This window comes from Zonotrichia albicollis, chromosome 6 (assembly GCF_047830755.1).
Source record: "Zonotrichia albicollis isolate bZonAlb1 chromosome 6, bZonAlb1.hap1, whole genome shotgun sequence".
Lineage (NCBI taxonomy): Eukaryota > Metazoa > Chordata > Aves > Passeriformes > Passerellidae > Zonotrichia > Zonotrichia albicollis.
In genome coordinates this window covers 25,931,814-25,948,611 of record NC_133824.1, presented here as the reverse complement: position 1 = coordinate 25,948,611, position 16,798 = coordinate 25,931,814, and the positions used below count along the sequence as shown (strand labels likewise).

Genomic DNA, 16,798 nt, shown 5'->3' with positions numbered 1-16,798 from the left:
TACCTGTGCTGCTGAAATACCCTGGTGCTTCATCAGATCAAAGCAGCAGCTCAGGACGGGATGTGCTGCAGCTGCCTGCTCTGATCGGGGTCAGGATGAAACTCAGGCTTCTCAAGGCTTATTCAGTAAAGTCTTGAAAAACAATCCAACAACAGAGAATCCACAACCCTTGCTGACAACATGCTTTAATGCTTAATTACTCTCAAAGTGTTTGGGGTTTTTTTCAGTTTTGTTTTGGTTTTCCATTTCTTTTCTTTTTCATCTGGAAGCTATCTCATTCATTTTGTGACTATTGTCTCATTCCTCTGCCAGGCACTGCAAGAAAGCTTTGTCATGTCATTTGAGGAGACTGCATACAAACATTTAAATATTGGAGAATGATAGCAGGGTCACAAGAAATAATTGCCATGGCAATGCAGTCAGGAACACACAGGTTGACAGAGAAAGCTGGCAATACTCCTTTTGTTGCCCTTCAGTTTTGTTTCAAGCATAGGAAAATTTTAAAAAATGTATTCTGATATTTTAGATTATCCAGAAAATAAGTAATAATATTAAGTTCATAAATTGATAATGAAATAAATATTTTCAATAAATAAAAATAATAACGTAAACAAAATAACAAGCAAAGAATCCATCAGAAATTACTGGAGTTTATATATCCCACTTTGTTAGTAAAACACAACTCACAAGCATTGCAAAGCTTCTAAACAAGAGCACATCTTTCAGTTGCTTTTTTACGAGTAATGAATTACAAGTCAGACTACCTCATAGGTTTATAAATTCTTTAAACATTCAAGTTGGTAGTGCAAACAGCTGGAGTAAACCAGATGAGTACAAATGCTGTATATAATGAATGTATATTAAAACATATTCATAAAGATAATAAAGATGATGACTTATAATGTAACTGCAAACTGCAGAGTTATTGTGCCTTTACAGTATTAATTTTAAAATGGTTCAAAATAATGAAGCATACAACCATCATTACTTTAGCAAAGAAGCAGATCTCAAGTAAGTGAGAAAAAAGAACCATTTCTGACCTGACCAATAACTGTAATAATTGACTATTTAGAGAAGCATGTTCCCCACTCCAGCAGTGAAATAAAGCCTTGCTGGCTTCAGTGTTAATGCCCAGATTCCCAGTAAGTCCTCCAGAAGCTCATATTGCATATGAAACTCATTGTTTTAGGCAACTGTTATTACAATTATAAAATGTCAAAGACTTAATAAACATCCGGTCATTTCACACTTTTCCTTCTTCCATAACATTAACTATATTTTGCAAGACTAAAAACAAGCCAAAAAAACCCCGCAAAAATGGAAGATTTCTGCAGATCTGGATTCAATGGTATATGCCACACAAATGTTCTCTGGTGCATGTTTGGCATGCAGTCCATTTTTGAGGTGAAGCATTTACACTGCTGTCATTTTCCATTAATATTTTATTAAAGAAATATGTATACTGCTGCAAATTCATAGCTTTATATAAGCTTCTCATATGATCCTATTTATACAATGGAAAGGAAATTAGCAAGTGGTAAAAGAGAAAAATGAGGGAAATTCCTGGTGACAATCTGTCCTTTTTGGTTCTTGGGATCCAGTCTTTTATGGGCCAATTTTCTCCACTCTTCATCTTGAAAGTTTTTGCTCAAATCTGAGACTTTACAGAGGTCTCATACTAAAAGAAATCTCATACTAAAATGACAGGACAGATCATCATCATGACAGGAACAAATAAAAATCAGTTTATTAGAAGCTTGCTTGTATGATGAAATCATAGGACTTTTTTCCGGTAGAATTACCTTTTTTATTACTTAACCCTATATCAAACTACTCTTAAAATACTTATTAATGTTTTTTCATTTCTTTTCTTCATTCACTTTCTGCAGTTTACCTATCTTTAAAGTCTGATTGCCTCAGGACAATGACAATTGCTTCTGTGGGTTAGGAGTGCTCCTGACACAATAAAAACTATTAGAGATTGTAGGCTATTTCATCTCTCTCCTAATTCAGCAAAAGAAGTATTTACTTGTGAAATAACGTTCTTACTGGTACATCACCTCTTTAAAATGGGGAGTCATTGCTATGTTAAATACAGGTACATACATATGATTTCTCATGTGTAACTGGCTGAATTTCAGGAAGGTATACTCCCACCTCATCATCCTCCAATGCATCTTGTGTCTTTTGAAGGCTTTTAAATTTCCTTTAAGTCACACTCTCACTAGATTTCCAGAAATGCTGTAAGGAATGGTAGAATCATAGGAGGGCTCACACTGAGTCCTTGAACTGAAACACATCCACAGTGCATCTGAAAACCTGTGGTGGCTGCTTAAGACCATAGTATTCAAGACATCTCCTCTTCAACTTCCAGGTGACAGCCTATATAAATGTTGTTTTTGTATCTCCAGACAGAAGTCTAAGAAACAGGGACTTCAGAGCTGCTGCTAAACACATCAGTACTGTCTGCTCCGAGCCTGGGTACCACAGGTTCATCAGATGTGTACCAGGAACACATTTCTTAGAGGCCAGAGGTAAAGACATTTCTTAACAAGGCCAGATGTAGTCTGAGTCTGGAAGAAATAGATTCTTGTGACTGATGGGGAACCTTCCTCAGCAGTCTTGTATCAGGTTGTACAGATCACTACTCAGCAGTATTTCTGTGGAGAAGATTGTTTTTCTAGCAGCCAACTACGAAGAAATTAGTGAAAGATCTAGTCTTACTAACACACACAAATGCCTGCTGGAGTTTAATTCTCTTCCTCTCAGCTATAGAGTCAGACAGAAAGCATGGATGAAGACAAAAATTCTAACTTCTCCATCCAAACAGAAAAATGCAAGAAGAAAACAAACTTTATAAAGGGTGAAAAGTCTGATATACCCATATAGAGAAGATTAAAAAACATTCTCAAACAGTATTTCCCTTTCTTCCCTCTTGCTGATCAAAACAACAAATGCTCCACCAAGTTCTACCATTTACTATGCATTCCTGTTCTGTATAAAAGTGAATGATTTCTTGGAAGCTGGAGACAACCCAGAGACAAGGTACAGCTAATTAGGGAAAAAAGGGAAAGTGTAAGAGATCATCAGACTCTTCACTGCCTGCTCAAGTAGGTGCTCTCTTGCACTACATGTAAAGCTGTCCTGGTCACACGGCGCCTTCAGTCAGAGTGGAGTGGGACGGTCCTTGGCTAAGAGTGATGGTGTGGTAACTTTACATGAACATGCATTTCCATTCACTTTTGTGAAATTTGTTAGTGGACACTTTCTACCATTTGAAACAAGGAGAAGTGCTCATCACAGTTCCTTCCGAGCAGATCAGTAAGAATGTTTCTTACCTGTGACCCTTTCTTGCTACCTGGAAGATTAATGATGAGAGTTTTCCCTCTGATTCCACACACAGGCCTGAAATGAAAGAAACACAGACTGAAATTCTTGCATGCAACTATCTCCACTATCAAAACAAAAGGAAAGCATTTAAGATAGATTCTATGATTTATCAGATTTCGTAAACTTAATTTCCAATATATTTGCTGATTATGTTCTCATGAAAGAACTTGGGAGAAGCTGAGGTGATAAAGCATAAAACAAGAATGACAGGGTCTAATCTTAATTTGATAGTATAAACACTGGTTAGACTTCAATTTTTTTGAGATCTGTGTAGCTCCCTTAATTCTACTGTTTACTTGTGCCAATACATTATTTGATATAGTCCCTATTTGGTCATACACATGGTTCCTTTGCAGTGTAATTGACTGTGTCAAACACAATGTCCCTGGCCAGGTAAAAATACTAAGTTGTGCCTGTTGCATTAATTCAAATAGGTTCTTTCTATTTAAAGATCAAACATAAGAAAAGCAGAGAAGGAAGTTACTCTCAGGTGAAAATTGTATTTATGCAATTCACATATAATTCTTCCTAATAGTTTCCCCTCTCTCTCTAGAAAAGGCAAAACCAACCGTCAAAGACAATCCACATTTTATACCATCATTTATTGGTTGCATGGCATTTTTTAGCAGGGTAACAAGTATTTCCATGACAGCTGGCACAACGCTCACAAGTAAATAGCACAGAGATCACTCTGTGCCACTAAATGAACTTTTGATATCACACTCAAGCCAACCTGAAGTGTTGTTTTCAAATGGCAGTTTGAGTATTGCCTGACTCCTAGCCTCTCTTTTCTCATATTGCCTTCTTTCACACTATGTACCCCCAGTTTAGAAAGAATTCCAAGCTGAGGAATCTCTACTGCAGCAGAGAAGAGCCTGAATTAAAGAAATGTGTTCATTTACTCCTGTTGCAGTAGTCAAGCTTACAGAGTACAAACTCAATCCAGCAAATCCCATACGTGGGTTACAGTTTATGGCAGACTTAAAACAAAGGAAATAAGAACTGCCCACAGAGGGATAAAAATGGAATAGTGGAATTGTGTTTGGCAGACAGCTCCTTTAGTAGTCATCTTCTTGTCTCTTCTACTCTGCTTTAAATATTTTTGAGTGATATAAGCTAAATGTCCAGTACAACCAACCAATAATCAAAAAAGGAATAAACCAGCAGCCCAAAACTCAAATTTCAGCTGCCAATAATCAGACCTAATGGCTCAAGAGAGAAATGGAGCTGTCAAAAATTCTCAAGAGAGTGTGCAAAAGTAAAAGTGCTTAGGAACTGCATTGCTGGCAAAAGTATTGTGTTTGCTTACAAGAAAACCACACAGATTGTGCATGCATGACAGGGACTTTGAGAGATAAATTAACAGTATTCCTCCAGAGCTGGGGTAGTACAAGCTACGGTAGTTTTTACAAAGGGATTATTTTTGCCAAAAAACCCCATTTTAATACTTGATACACACAGAAAATTTCTTCACTCACCTCAAAATACAACAGTTCTAAAATGAAAAGGCAGCTATTTAAGAGTGTGCATCAATATGACAAATAACCCGGCACAGAAAACACAGGAGGATACAGTCTCTAACACAGACAACAAAGGGAATTTATTGAGACAGTGCAATTACCATTATTTGAATTTGGCCTCTTCTCTGAAGTTAAGACTTGTGATCTTGATAACAATGATAGTCTTCAATGATTTGTGCTCAGTCATTGGATAACAATTAGTAATTCTGTGGAAAGAGTTCACCTCCTCATATTTTGAAGGAAGCAGCCTTACCTAGAGAGCATGCCCAGAGGTGTAACATTAAGTGATCCCATCAGCATTGCCAGGGCCATTCCCGGGGCCTCTCGCTCTATTACTTCTTTAGTGGCCTGCAACCAAAGATTAATAACAAACTGAGTGAACAAGTGGAAGGATAAGGCAAAAAAATGAAACCAGCTAAAAATAAAGTAGGAACATCTCCTCATCCAAGAAATGTTTTTACTAAATTCTTAACTGAAACATGCTATAGAGTTTTCTTTTGGTTGTGTAAAAGCAAGGAGTTGGGATGAAGGACGTTTAGCAGCACTGTGAAGATTCCTACAGAGAGTTATGAAAAGTCAGGACCCTATAAATATAAAAAGTGTTAATCAACACCACAGAAATAACAAGTCAGCCTCCAACAGAAAGGAAAAAGTATTTGAGAATAAGCAAAGAATGTAACTGCCTTCTCTTCCTCATCAATCTTGTGCATTTTCCTGTTGAGATTTTCCCAGGCATGAGAAGGATGAATCAGTCTGCGCAGAAGATAGAAAAAAAAATTTGCAAAGGGAAGCCCATGTAGCAGGCAGGCAGGAAAATAGTCAAATGGTAATGATAATGGCCAGAGGCTGAGGCCTTCCCTTTTGATCATGTCAGCAAAACAGCAGTTCCACACAGGCTGGTGGCTTTTATTCATAAGCAGTCCATACACAGTGAGCATTGAAAAGTCTGGAAACAGTCTGAAAATTCTTGTCTTTTTATCCTTTTCCCAAACAGGGAATCAGATGGAAAATCATGCACAATCTTCTGTCCTTACTTCCTAACAGAAATTTTCTCAAATACACAATCTGTCCTGTCTCCCAACATCTAACTTAGGACACAACATCTTAAAGACAGGTTACAGCCCCATCCTCTCTTCATTTCCCCCACAGTAGCTGCTGTTCAGTGGATCACATTGCTTCACGCTCTGAAACAAGATTCTAACTTATTCAGCACAACTAAATTGATAGCAATAGTGATAAAACTGTGAAATTCATGGTAGAACCTACAGCCAAACTACAATGCTTTGATGTTATAACTATCAAAACAGAAACAGAAAAGAACATCTTAAGTATAAGGACACCTTGAATAAGCTGAATTTCCTTTGCAGTTTGATATAGAAAAAACCCAGGCAAATTATTTTGTGGGAAAGATTCAATTATAAATCACATACTTGTACTTTTGTAAGGTCTTAGTTTCCAAATAGAAAACTAAAGCACTAGAGAAGGAAAATGACAGAATTAACCCAACAGCATCCCTTAAAGAAGGATGCTTGCATGTAAGGGTTCTTACATGAAGCAATAAATAAAACAGAAAAAAAATCAAGAGTACAGACATTCAAATGGCCATATTCTCAGACATGATCACTAGCTTTTGACATTTTTAAAGGAATATCAGAATACTAATTAATTAGAAATTAATATCAGTATTAGAAGACATCACACAGTGCTGCCATGTAAACCTTTGAATGCTTTATTAATAAACAAACTTGTAATGTGCTCAGTTATAGGAAGCTGCAACTTTGGTTTATAAAAAATCAAGCAATTTTAATTTTGTAGCTGACACCACAGTCTCCTGTATTTCAAGCATAGCGTGTTGGTTTTTGGATCTGCCATCCTCTACACAGAAACAGAAAAGTCATATAAATACAACCCAGTGACTTTACACAGGGGAAAATAAGAAGAAGTGAGCTTGGAATGATGTAGACAAAAATAAAACTCCTCCATGGAGAGAGATTACCTTAAGATACCTTAAGATTTCATACCTGCTGAGGTATGAAATCATCAATTACATTAAAAATTATTAAGACATCCATAGACCTGGTGATTTTTATAATATAGAAGACAAAGGCATTGCAATGGTGAAGAGACATTTTGCTGACCATAAAAAAGGTAAGTGAAACATGGAATTCTGAGTGTGCATAGCAAGTCTGTATCTATGCCTTTTCATTTCAGTTAATACCATGCTTCAAAGCTATTCAAAACTGTTTTTAAATATAAAGTGCATTTTGAGATTTATTTTCTGCCCTTGAGCACAGCGACACTTTGAAGATATCATTAGTTAAAATTCTAAGCAGGCTTCAAAGGTAGTACAAGATGCAAGACAGTCCATGAACAACGATCCTGCAGCTCAGGGATTCCTTCAATGAAATTCAAGTCCATTCTCCAACTTCACAAGAAAAATGACCTTCACAAAATGTCACTGCTAGCAGGCAATGTGATTATTAAAAATGTATAGACTAAGCAACAAAATCTGAAAGGGCATGAAGTCCAAGCAGCAGTACGATCCTCAATACAAATTTCTAAAAATAGTTGTTTCAAATATATATGCTTATGTTTATTACTGCAGATGGACCTCTACAAACAAGGAAATGTTTCCTGTTTTCATGTTTACAGGCTGACTGGACTGGATGGATGTAACCAAAAAAAGCTGCTGCTAAGTAAACCACTGTTACAGTGACATCTGCTCTTGAAATTAGCCACTGTATAGTCCACTTCTGGGATGTCCTTAAATAACATGACTTAACATGTGCCCTGAACAGGAGCTGAAATCACCATCATACCAAGAAGCAGACTCTAAATTTGCTGTATGTATATGAATGAAAACAGCAATGCTGCAATCTGTAACAACTTTTTGTTTCACCTAACAAGGTACCAAAGTCCTGGTGGCCAGGTTTTCTCATACTTTTTTCAGTATTTTTTGCTTGAAGGAAGGGTGGAAGAGAGATGTCAAATCTAGATTTTCATCTGTGTCCAGTTCAGGAGTTAACTGCTGGGTACCAACACCTGCCTCCACAGAAACTTTTAAGGAATTAGTGACTCAGCACCATCACATTTTACCAGTACTCTAGGAAGGCTGAATTAAGGCTGTTCAATCTTGTTTCATGGGCAATTTTTTTGTTGGTGGTCTCACCATCAGCCAGCTGTTGCACGCTGCAGGGGGCCATAGTGTTGGCACAGGATGAATCACAAATCAAGGCCGTTGCCCTCGGCTCTCTTACAACAGCAGTGAGGACACTGTTGGGCAGATGCAGGAAAAAATGATGTTTCGTTCAGAGCTGTCACACTGATGTCTTAATCAGGACTGAAGCTTTACAATGATTCTTGAACCTGAGTCTGGTGACTCAGGTAGGTGGAAAACACTGGAGCAAAACTGCATAAAACACTAAAATAATACCAAAAAGCGTCCCCAGTTTCTGATGGACAAGTTGATAGTGCAAAGAAAACAGGTCCACATAGGAGGGAGGTGGAAGAGAGGGTTTCCACAGAAACAAAAATACTTGAAAGTAAAAGCCAGAGCTCAGGAGAAAGACAAATGCACAAAGTCCAGCTTGGAGGTTGCAAAGAAAGGCAAGGTTTGTAGTTTAGATAGGACAAGGGAATGTGCAAAGAAGGAATCTAAAGTAGAAAGGCAGAATTGCAGGAAATCCAAGCAGTAGGATTCTCAGAAGGGGAGATATGAGAATAGTGAGAAGGCAAGTGAATGAAGTGAATGGGATGGAGAACAGCAAGGAGGTTAGAAATTGAGGATTTTTAAGTTTCCTCCAAACCCAAACCATTCCATGGTTTTACAAAGAAAGGCTGCCCAAGGCAGCTTTGACAGAAAATAGATGAGGGAGAAACTCAGGAGAAGCAAAATGGGAAGACAAGACATGACAAATGTCGGGACGTGGGGTAGCCATGGAGAGAGACAATGGGATTGAAATAAAATGCTAGTTTCCACTCTAAAAAGGAGAAGGAGGGACAAACAATTTAATTATTTAGGATTTACTAAGAACATCTATGAAAGCAGTATTTCATGGCTTATATTTCATTGCTATATGAATAAATGCAATTGATTTTAAAGCACATTTTTGATTGTTTACAAAGTGCCTTTTTATTGCAGTTAGGGCATTATGTTCCCAAACCAACTGGTGTATTTTTAGATATCTTTGACGTAGTTGCAGTTGCTTAACAGATGGCTCACTGCCAATTGGTTTCACAGAGTTCTCTGCTGCTTCACTGCCTTTCTTTGCCTCCACATAAATTGTTAGATCAGCTTCTAACCTGTGGAAACCCTCCCAGGCAGTTATTGGAGGATATACCTAATGCAGACTGATTTAATTGAAAGACCTAGGACTACTCTTCTGGAAATGTTCAGAAACGCCTTATCTTTGTCTTTCAGGTATTAAGCATAGCAAAAGTTGACCTCAATAGTAAGCAATGATCTGAGACATTTCATATACACTGCAGCTGGTTTTAGGCAGTAATATAGTTTTACTTCTTCAACTAAAATGCAAATATGAGACTCAGAAATCATAATAAATTCAATTAACTTGACCGAGACTGCCTCTGTGGAAAATATTATTTCTGTTGAACAAGTTAAAATCTATGACTCTGCATAGTATATAATAGAGCTATAAATGAAAATTAATGGACAAATTTGCGGATAATTTATATTTAACAAACTACAGCATTAGCATCAATAGGATTTAATTACCTATTTGAGCTTTCCACTGAAAGCTGAAATCTTGGAAGGGCTTTACCAAAGAAATACCTATATAACCTCTGCAACAGAGCTCACAGACCCCAGGAAGAGCAAAGAAAAACCAGAGAGATAGATCAGTCAAATATGCAAGAAAAGGGTTGGTCACGTCTGTCAACCAGTTGTTTAAGAAGTGTGCACTTTAGGAATAAAAAATGCATCTCTTATCCTGGAGATGAGATGCCTTCTTCAAAGTTATTCAGAAATCCTCTGCTGGAGACAACACAGGTAGCAGTAATTTTTATTCACAAAGCAGCTATTTCAGCTTATTGTCTACTTTCCTACTCTTATTTGGCAGGAAGAAAACAGAGCTTACATGGAGCTAGACTGATCAGAGCTTCTTGCCAAAAAACCCTAATCTATTTCTTCTCCATGAACAATAAGAAATACAGGTTTTAGCAGTTGATTTCTTTCAATACATTGGAAAGCTTTTTGGATAAGGATTTTAACTCATCTCAGTTTGACCATTATGCTGTCTTTCCTTGAATTCTTCCTGTTCTTTGCTACCAATAACATGTATGGTGATATTCAGTGTCTTTTTTAATGGATAAGGCATGACAGGATTCGCAGACTTCGATGCTTTCCAAAATTAAATTTCTTTGGCCAATTGCTCAGTTATCTTGACAAATGGATGAAACTGATTACAAATGCTAGTGCTGAAAAACAACCAAAATCAAGTAGGTTTATAAAAATATAATGCTAAAGTAAGGCTAAAGTGGTTGCTGTGTTTGGGCTCACAGGATGACTGGTGGTGACTAGGCAGACATGGGGCCAGTGCTGACCCTGATGCATGTGTTTGTTCCTCCTCATGCAGTGAGCCATGCCAGCTTTGCCAATTTTACTGTACTATGACTTTAAGAAACTCATATGAGACTGGTAAGTCCTTCTTGGGAATTTTTGATGTTAAATGCAGCTATGTCTACACACATGTGTCTATAGACACATACTAAGAGCACTCTCAGATTTTGTAGATTTTTTTTTTTACATAAAAGAAAACAAAATATGTCTAATCCTATTAGACATGCTTACCCTAGTGCCTTTTCCTCTTACCAGTGATAAGCTTGATACATACTTCTCTGCTAACTGACCTGATTCCATTTTCTTTTACCTTTTCTTCTCCCAGCTGAAACGTACAAAGATCCAAAGTTGAATGGATCCTGATTAATGTAGCCAGCTAAAACTGAACTCTACAAACTGGTGTGTCTGCACACACTAATAACACATTTCCACTGACAATAATTCTCCAGCACAAGAATGTTGCTTGCCCTCTCAACACATCTGCACTGATTCTGCTGCCACCCAGAACCTGAACATCACAGAATGACCCTACAAAATGTATCGGTGCGAGGAACAAAAATGTCACAGCAGTAAGTACTGTTAGATTAAATACAGACTCTGTTTTCTCTATTTCTCCCTGTCATATCCATGACTCCCTCTGCCTGCAAACTGCCTCCTCTGAATTCTCTCACTCCTTCCACTGGGACCCACCATATCATTTACTGCAGCCTAATGCCCGTGGCAGGAGACCCAAGTGCCAGAAACTGATTCAGTGTCTGCCTTCTTTATAGACCGGTATCAGCAAACGAGTCTGTCAGAACACTTCCACTGAGGAGATGGCCACAAAAAGCAAGTGGCAAATAGAGGTACCTCAATGATTTATGCATGACCAAGCCAGGAATATATTTAATTTCCAATAGCTGGATTCCAATAATAATTACTTTTATAAACAAATTATTAGTAGTATCATTATCATCAAATAAAGTGTATATTAATTAATAAAAAATCTTAGTGTTCATTGAAGCTTTCCTTAAAAGTCCTTGTTTTCTTCAATTGAAATCAAACTCATTAAAATATTTACTTGATAACACTCAGTTGCTTTTTTACAAAGAAAAAAGCTTGCAAAACACTTGGGGGAAGATGCTTCACCTTTTATACACTACAGAGAAGCTGAAAATTTAAATTAAGATACTAGAAAAAACAACCTTGTGGAATTTGTAAATTATTCTCCCACTTCTGCAGATCTAGATCTAAATTTTTAGCTAAACCTGATTGCATATGATTTATATAAACTCCATAGATCTCCATGAGTTTGTTTTCCAAACTCATGCAGCACAAATGAGAGAAATAATCATGGGTATCTACACTATGCCAATAAGAATTCTACATGACTGAAGTGACAACATAATGAGCTTTAACTAATGGAATAACAGCTAGGGAACACTGTCTCATAAAAATATACCCTAGACAGTGTTTCTGGTTATGTGTACTATCTTCTAGAATATATATCTATACCTAAGTGGAGTCAGGCTACAGCCAGCTTCATTTCAAAACTAGTGCCAAACTTAGATCCTTCTATATGGGAAGAGTGGGTGTATTTGTGGTTTGGGGAAGTATACTCAGCAATTAACCAGAAAAGAAGTAAGAACCAGAACTTTTAACTTGCAATTGCACTTCTATAAATAAATAATTTTGCAATGTTTTAGCTCAAGCACACTAGTTAGTGAAATTGAAATGTGAAACTCTTCTCTTTCGAGGATCTCGCCTGATGTTTGCTAACATTTGCTACCTTTTGCCAAGAACAAATATGGCATTCAAAACACTTGCACTTCTGAAACTTCAGTCAAATTCTTCCACCGATTAAGCAGCTCCTCCAAACACTTTGAGATCTCAAATCTTCATGTTGAAGATTTATTAAAAACAACCCTTCCCAAAACCAACTTCTGCACTACAAAGGGCAGACTAATGAGCAATAACTTTTCAGGAATACACCATAGCAACAGAAGAACTACAAAAGAATATCTTCTCTTAAGATTTTCTTACACAGTATCTTTACTCCCAAGTAAATGACAAAGCATCTCTAATAAGAGCAACTTTAAAGAACTTTTTCCATAACTTAAAAATTCATAGAAATTATTCTTTTGTGACATCCACTTATGCAATTCATGTGTTCAAAGTCTGAGCAGTTGTCAGTTTTGGCACAAGCAAATGACACTTTCATTAGAACTGAACAAGCAAGCAGATTTTGAAAGCCAAAGTGACCTACTGTGCATTCTGTCAAATGATTTCCTATATAGGACTATTTTAACTTCTGGCACAAGTCACATCTTTTACCTCCAAGATTCTCATGGAAACAATTGAAACAATTGAAACAATTGTAGTTTCTCAAATTGTTTTGTTGAGACTGCTGTAGCACAGAGCACTAAAGTGGAAGACAGTAGAATTCTTAATCTATATTGAGTGAGGAATATTAAATATATCAAGTTTACCTTTTTCTCTGGAATTGCATTATTTAATTAATGGCTTACAGTAGCTTAGAGTAATAGGAAACAATATATATACACACAAAACCCCCAGTGTAGAATACATTTTCTCTGTTGCACTGTCCCTAAGATGTTTACCATGCACATTTCCAAAACAGCAGGTTTTTTCAGTTTTAGATGTTAAAACATCTTTCATGCATTAGATAAAACCAGTTGAATCATTTATTGACACTACTCAGCTGAGGCAGAGCAACGCTTTCACATTATTACAACTTTGCATTGTATAGACAAATTCTGCCAGTTTACTTCCCAGCTGCAGAACTCAGTTCTGAAACCCTCAGGATTCCTATACCATACACAATTTTTCATTAATATAGACATAGCAACAGGTACATAAGTGCCTCCCCTCACATACTTTTCTGCTGTGCTTGAAGCAGCAGACTATGTTGTGCAGAAAAATCTTTTTGCTTTTTAATAAAATTCCCCATGTCCAAACTTTTTCAGCACATAGATTTTCACACTAACACACTAGTGTGAGTGGATCACTGAGAAAAGGCAGTAGCTTTTAAGAAACGACAAGGCAAAAGAGATTCTTGGATGGGCACAGTGAACAAGTTATTTCTTGCTGTTACTCAAAATGTACCCAGGACTCTTGCACTGAATGTTAAGCATCTCACTACCACAGCAAATGTGCTCATACTAAGTGTACAGCAACTACTAACATCACACCTCTAGGCAGACAAACTCAAGTGAAAAATCAGACAGTATTTCTGCATAAATGATATGGGTGATGCAAGATCATAATTCAGAATAACACAGAAATCAAATGCAGCCAAGGTTAGCTGCCCAACACTTTGTATTTGATGAAACAAATTACATCTTAAATAATCATCTTTCTTTAAAAGAAAAGATAAAAATGAAAATTAACAAAGACACAAAATATTTCTAGAGAAAATATTAGACTGTCTAGACAGTGTAAAAGCTATTGAGAAAATCCCACAGTTCTAGCTAGATTGGAAAAATCCTGGTTTGCTAACCTTAAAGTCAAAAGAAAATTCTATTCTTTCTTTCCTGTAAAGAATGACGGCGATTTAACAGCAGTTTCTCATTAAGATTCTGCAGGAAATTAGATCCCTAGGAGACAACACATGTAAAAGAATTTCATGCCCTTCTCTGCTCTTTTTCTAGGAATGCCCAATGCTGTCCAGCAGAAATCAGTAAAATATGGATGAATTGTAAAAGAGTTTGAAAGACACCATAGCATTAAGCCTTGCTGTTCATGGATTAATTCTGTATACCACTGGATACCTAAGTATTATTTGGTCTCAAAGGAAGAACTGGTCAGCTTATAGTAGAAAGTAGAAATAAATCAACAATTTTTCACTCTTAAAAAGGGAGGTGTAGGCCAAAAACTCAGCCAAAATTAAAGGTGCAACAAGTAGGTTTCATTCAGCTTTGAAATCTACAAAATCTCCCACTTGAACGGGATGGTGGTTAGTTCACTGGAATGATGAATGTGATTGCAACATTACACAAAACAAAGCTTATTTACTACTCACTCAGTCTATCTGCAGAAAAGTTGCAAGAAGAAAGCCTAATAAAGGTGTACAAATATTTATTGAAAGCAACCAATGAAGGTGAAAAAGATTGATTACTGTTGCTATGACGTTCCATGAGAGCAGCAAAGGCTGAATCAAATGAAAGCTTTGGTGCAGTCTCAGATAAAATTTCCAAACAATTATATAGATCTGACTTCATTAAACTTCCAAATTAAGTGAAAGAAGCTCCAGCAAGGCACAGAATACTCTGAGTTGGGAGGGGTGTTTTAAAGGCCATTTAAGTCCAATCTGCCCTGAAATAAGCAAGGATATCTTCAACTAGATCAAGCTGTTCGCAGCCCCATTGAACCTGATCTCTAAAGGTTTCCAGGGATGGGGACCCAGACTCCTCTGTGCAAGCTGTGCTAGTGCCTCATCACCCCCACAGTAAGGAATTTTTTCCTAATATCTAAATCCACCCTCCTTCAGTTGAAAATAATTTCTCCTTGTCCTATCACATCAGGCCCTGCTAAAAAGTTTGGTCCCATCTTTTATAGCCCCCCTTCATGTCCTGAAAGAATGTGATAGGGCACCCCTGAAGCCTTCTCTTCTCCAGGCTGAATCTAAAACCTGTCTGAGCAGAAGAGCAACAAAATGTATGGGGGGAACAATCTGCAGCAGTCGCCGATTCATTACTTTGCACGTGCATCTGTAGGAATAAGGCCTAAAGCCAGGTGAGATGCTGTGAGATGTGTGGTGAAGGAATTGATGTGGGCACGATGGCCTGCTGCTAGGGGTGCAAAACCCTGCCTTTCCATACCAACAGCTGCCCCTCACCATTGATGAAAGCAGCAACAGGATATCTCCACTTCTCCCCAAAGTATAAATTTTGTATTTGAAATGCTCTTTCAGAAGCAAAGGATGAGAACATGATTCCATTTTGCAGACAAGTTAACATGCTTGATCCTCTCTTCCTTACCAGAGCTGGGGTGCCTCGGCCTGCCTTGGACATTACATGTGAAGAGTTGTACACAGCACTATATGCTGACATTTTGTAGATTTAGTGCATCTATTATAGTCAATCTAACAAGAATGTATAACATACTGCTTTAATGAGCTACACTATCTGTGAATCTGTGCTCATGAAAGCTCTTACTGAATGTGCCCAGACTTAAAGTGCCACATTGGCTGCAGCCAGAGAGTAAGCTGACTGCACCTCTTGATCTCTAGCAGGGAAACAAGGGACATTGGCTGCAGCCAGAGGGTAAGCTGACTGCACCTCTTGATCTCTAGCAGGGAAACAAGGGACTGATCTGCTGACAAATTTTTATACTCTAAATCAACATCATCTCCTCATTTTTCCTACAAAAGCCGTTGGCCAACTAAGTGAAGAGGTAACATCAGAAAGACGCTGGAACTTTGTAACAATTAATTGCAACAGCAAAAGCCTTTGTCAGTGATGACAAGCATGAAGGAAAAGGCATGTATGTTCTTTAGCACAAGACATATCATTCAAAGCATTCTTGTCTAAAATTAACCAAATAAACTTTTCAATCTGAATCCAGAAGCAGCAGACAGACATTATAAAATCTGAACTCCAAGTTGATACAAGTCACTGTCAGACACATTATTTTTAAGAGTGGAAAACATCAACTGAAAGTGAGGGCAATGATTAAATGGATCAAGGGAGTGAAACACCTTCTGGAAATCCCAAGGTAGAAAAATAATAATGCATCTCTCTTTCTTTTTGAGTGCAAAAGACCTGTGTTAGTTAGGAATTTGTTTTCTTCTCAGAAACAACTGAAGAAATTAGTTGCTTAGAGACTGCAATGTTGCTATCATCAGAAAAGATACCTTTAGAAAACAGAGAAGAATAAAGTGAACTGTAAAAAAATAAATGGCGATTAAAAAATGCATTGAAGTAAAGAGAATATACAACAAACACTCTCCCGATAAATAATTTGCAAGATTTAGATATTTTAGTTCAGGAAATGACTATGAGAACTGTAACAGGGTTTTTATCAGAGATAATAAGGAAGGAAAAGAGTCTGAAAAAAGAGGAATAAAACAGAGATAAAATTGGGCTGATAACAGGAAATTTAGTTATTCTAGAAAGGAAAACTCTGAGAGCTGGAAGGACTCCTACTGCTCACAACTGTTTTAGAAGCTAATTTTTAGTAGAAAATCAGCACAGGATAGGTTAAAGAATACCTTCAACCCCACCCCCCCCCCATTGAAAATAAGAAGGACAAAAGACTAAAATAACCTCCCCAAAACCCCTATTAAAAAAAAAAAAAGTTGTATATCAGT

The 16,798-nt window shown here is 37.2% G+C and overlaps 1 protein-coding gene across 28 annotated transcripts in view; it reads right to left on the bottom strand.

Moving 5' to 3' along the window:
• The window catches only part of GPHN (gephyrin), a 271,807-nt gene that overhangs the window by 99,776 nt on the left and 155,233 nt on the right, over positions 1–16,798 (bottom strand). For all 28 annotated transcript variants that reach the window (XM_074542808.1, XM_074542813.1, XM_074542812.1 and 25 more), the window contains 2 exons: positions 5,164–5,258; positions 3,339–3,405 (listed from right to left, as the gene is read on the bottom strand). In XM_074542808.1, the coding sequence (XP_074398909.1) occupies positions 3,339–3,405; positions 5,164–5,258 (162 nt within the window). The remainder of the gene's footprint in view (positions 1–3,338; positions 3,406–5,163; positions 5,259–16,798) is intronic.